The 3,336-nt window shown below is 37.4% G+C and overlaps 2 protein-coding genes across 2 annotated transcripts; both read left to right on the forward strand.

Moving 5' to 3' along the window:
• LOC109224110 lies at positions 1-774 on the forward strand. Its single transcript, XM_019388697.1, has one exon. It carries the CDS (start codon positions 1-3, stop codon positions 772-774), a length of 774 nt encoding a protein of 257 aa, XP_019244242.1.
• LOC109224111 lies at positions 771-1,724 on the forward strand. The gene has a single exon (XM_019388698.1). It carries the CDS (start codon positions 771-773, stop codon positions 1,722-1,724), a length of 954 nt encoding a protein of 317 aa, XP_019244243.1.

Below are 3,336 nucleotides of genomic sequence, written 5' to 3' on the forward strand. Positions count from 1 at the left end.
ATGGGAGTGAAGCCATTGATTCTGAAATCATGGACAGAGGACTTTGATTTGTACAATGAAGTTTTTAAAACTATTCCATTATGGGTAAGTTTCCCTAACTTGCCTTTGAACTGTTGGGGACGATTGACATTGAGTAGAATTGCTAGTGGACTAGGAACACCTTTGTATGCTGATGAGTGTACAGGTAATGCTTCTAGAATTTCCTATTCTCGAGTGCTTATAGAGATGGATATCAGCAAGAAGTTACCTAAGTGTATCAAAATTCAAGATCCTTCAGGCAAAGAGTTTGAGCAAATGGTGGAGTATGATTGGGTTCCTCAGTATTGTAGGAAGTGTTTGATTGTGGGTCATGATTGTGAAAGAGATCAAGACAGAGCTGAAACAACAAAAAGAAGTGTTCAAAATGAGCAACATCAGAATAAACAGCAAGGAATTAGTACCAATATAATTGAAAATATTCAGCAAACAAGGAAACCAACAACTCAATGGGTGGCAATAGGTCCATCAAAGCAAGTAGAGAGGGACACGGGCAAACAGATTGATCAAGGAGATGAAACACAGAATCCAAAAGAAGATCAACAAGTATGGATAAAAGCAAAGGGCAGGGTGGGACTGACAAGTCCTATACAACAAGTTATAAGGACTACAAATGGCTTTTCTCCATTGAGAGAAGTAACAATTGAAGTCAAAACATGCTGGGAAGATGATAATAAAGCTGAATGTAGTAGGGGAAAAGGTGAAGAGATAATTCCAACTAAACAGAAACCTATATGAAGATAGTGACATGGAATGTGAGGGGTTTTAATAAGGTTCATAAGCAAAAGGAGATGAAAATTTTCTTGGAAAAACAAAAAATCAATCTTATAGCAATAGTTGAGCATAGAGTACAGAATGCTAAAGAAAAGGAGGTCATAAATAAATGTGCACCAGGCTGGAGTTGGTGCTCAAATAGTAAGGCTACTGAAAGAGGTAGAATTTGGATTCTCTGGGATGCAAATAGTATTCAATTCACTATGTTGCAATCTCATACTCAATATATTCATGGTATAATAAAAAATAATAGCTCCAGCAAGCAATTTGCGTTTACAGCTATATATGGACTGCATACTGCTGCTCATATGTGTGATATGTTGGAAGAACTAAGGAAAATTGATTCACAGATGGATAGTCCTTGGCTGCTCACGGGGGACTTTAATGCAGTATTGGACAAAGAAGACAGGGTAAATGGTACAGAAATACAGGATAATAAAATCAAGGACTTTAGAGCTCTAATGGAGGATTGCAGGTTAAATGAACTAAGAACTGTGGGAAGAACCTACACATGGACAAACAACTATGTGTTTAGTAGAATTGATAGAGCTATTGTAAATGCACATTGGATGATGAATATGCCACCATTGCAAGTCTGTGTGATGGATCCTCATTTCTCTGATCACTCTCCTTTATGTATAGAGGTGGAGACTGGAATGGAGTATAAAGGGAGACCTTTCAAGTTTTTTAACTGTTTCACTGAGCATCCAGAGTTTGAAGAAATAATAAGAAGCAGATGGGAAAAGGAGAATAGTACTATGAAGGATATATGGTGTAATTTGAAGCAGATTAAAGAAGAGATGAAAAGGTTAAACAAGAGAGAATTTTCCAATACAATAAAGAAGGTGCAGCAGTTAAGGGAAGAATTAGCAAACATTCAAGCACGGATGAGAACAACTAAACACAGCAGCTGATATGTTTGATGTGGAGAGAAACACAAAGCAGCAGCTAGAGAAGTGGAGCAATATAGAAAAGAGCATCTATAAGCAAAGGTCTCGAATACAATGGCTTCAGCTAGGTGATTCCAACACAACTTTTTTCTTTGCAAGCATGAAAGGGAGAGTAGCACAAAACCAAATAAAGAGTTTAACATATAGCAATGGAAGATTGATCAACAATCCAGAGGGCATTGAACATGAGATAGTGGGGTTCTATAGAGGATTATTAGGGAGATCAACTAACAACATGCCTACTATTAATCCTAGCATAATGAGGAATGGTCCAAGACTTAAAAGATCACAACAGCTTCAGCTTATAGCCCTTTTTACTAAGGAAGATGTGAAGACAGCCTTGCAGGGGATTGGTGACTCAAAAGCACCAGGTGGAGATGGTTTCAATGCCTACTTCTACAAGAAGACTTGGCATATAATTGGCAAGGACATTACATCAGTTGTTCTGAAATTCTTTGATGATGGTATAATGTATAAACCAATAAATAGGACAATAGTTACTCTGATCCCAAAAGTGAAAAATCCTTCTTCTATAAAGCAGTTTAGGCCAATATTCTGTTGCACTATGCTTACAAAATTATTTCCAAAATGCTCACAAATAGGCTGCAGTCAGTAATGGGAGACTTAGTTGATTTGAGTCAGACAGCATTTGTACCGGGGAGAATACTAAGTGACAATGTTCTACTGGGGCATGAACTTGTCACCAAGATGTATGGTTAAAATTGATATGCAAAAGGCGTATGATTCTGTAGAATGGAGTTTCCTTGAACAAGTACTTACAGAAATGAATATCCCAGGGAAATTTCTTTCTTGGATTATGTCATGTGTTACTACAGTGCCTTATGCTATTGTGATTAATGGAAAGCCAACAACTCCTTTTGATGCAAAGAGAGGAGTTAGACAAGGTGATCCATTATCACCATATTTGTTTATGCTAGCTATGGAGTATCTTACAAGGAGCTTGAAGACTCTTAAAGAGAAGCCTGACTTTAACTACCATCCTAGGTGTGAGAAGCTGAATATTATCCAACTCAGTTTTGCAGATGACTTGTTGCTATTTTGCAGGGGAGATGTGGTGTCTATACAGCTATTATATGAATTTTTTCAACAGTTTTCAAAGGCCTCAGGGCTGATTGCTAATCAGGAAAAATGTTGTATCTATTTTGGAGGGGTCACTGAAGATATTCAACAAAACATTATCCAGTGCTTAGGTTTTTCTAAAGGCTCTTTGACTTTCAGATACTTGGGAGTCCCATTGAGTAGTAAAAGGCTAACTATTGCACAGTGTCAACCTTTACTAGATAAGATGTTAGGCAGAATCAAAAATTGGACAGCAAAGTTTCTGTCTTATGCAGGCAGGTTGCAGCTGATCAAAAGTGTTTTATTTGCTATTCAATCATTTTGGTCACAGATATTTCCTTTACCTAAGAAGATCCTACAAGAATTGAGACAATTTGCAAGAGATTTCTGTGGACAGGTGAAACAGAAACCAAAGCTAAAGCTTTAGTAGCTTGGAGACAATTATGTTGGCCAAAATCTGCAGGGGGTCTGAATATCACAGATATGGTTATTTGGA

This window comes from Nicotiana attenuata, chromosome 3, assembly GCF_001879085.1.
Source record: "Nicotiana attenuata strain UT chromosome 3, NIATTr2, whole genome shotgun sequence".
Lineage (NCBI taxonomy): Eukaryota > Viridiplantae > Streptophyta > Magnoliopsida > Solanales > Solanaceae > Nicotiana > Nicotiana attenuata.

Excerpts from the sequence above, each read along its gene's own strand:
- LOC109224110 (XM_019388697.1), top strand. The coding sequence starts at position 1 with ATGGGAGTGAAGCCATTGATTCTGAAATCATGGACAGAGGACTTTGAT.
- LOC109224111 (XM_019388698.1), top strand. The coding sequence starts at position 771 with ATGAAGATAGTGACATGGAATGTGAGGGGTTTTAATAAGGTTCATAAG.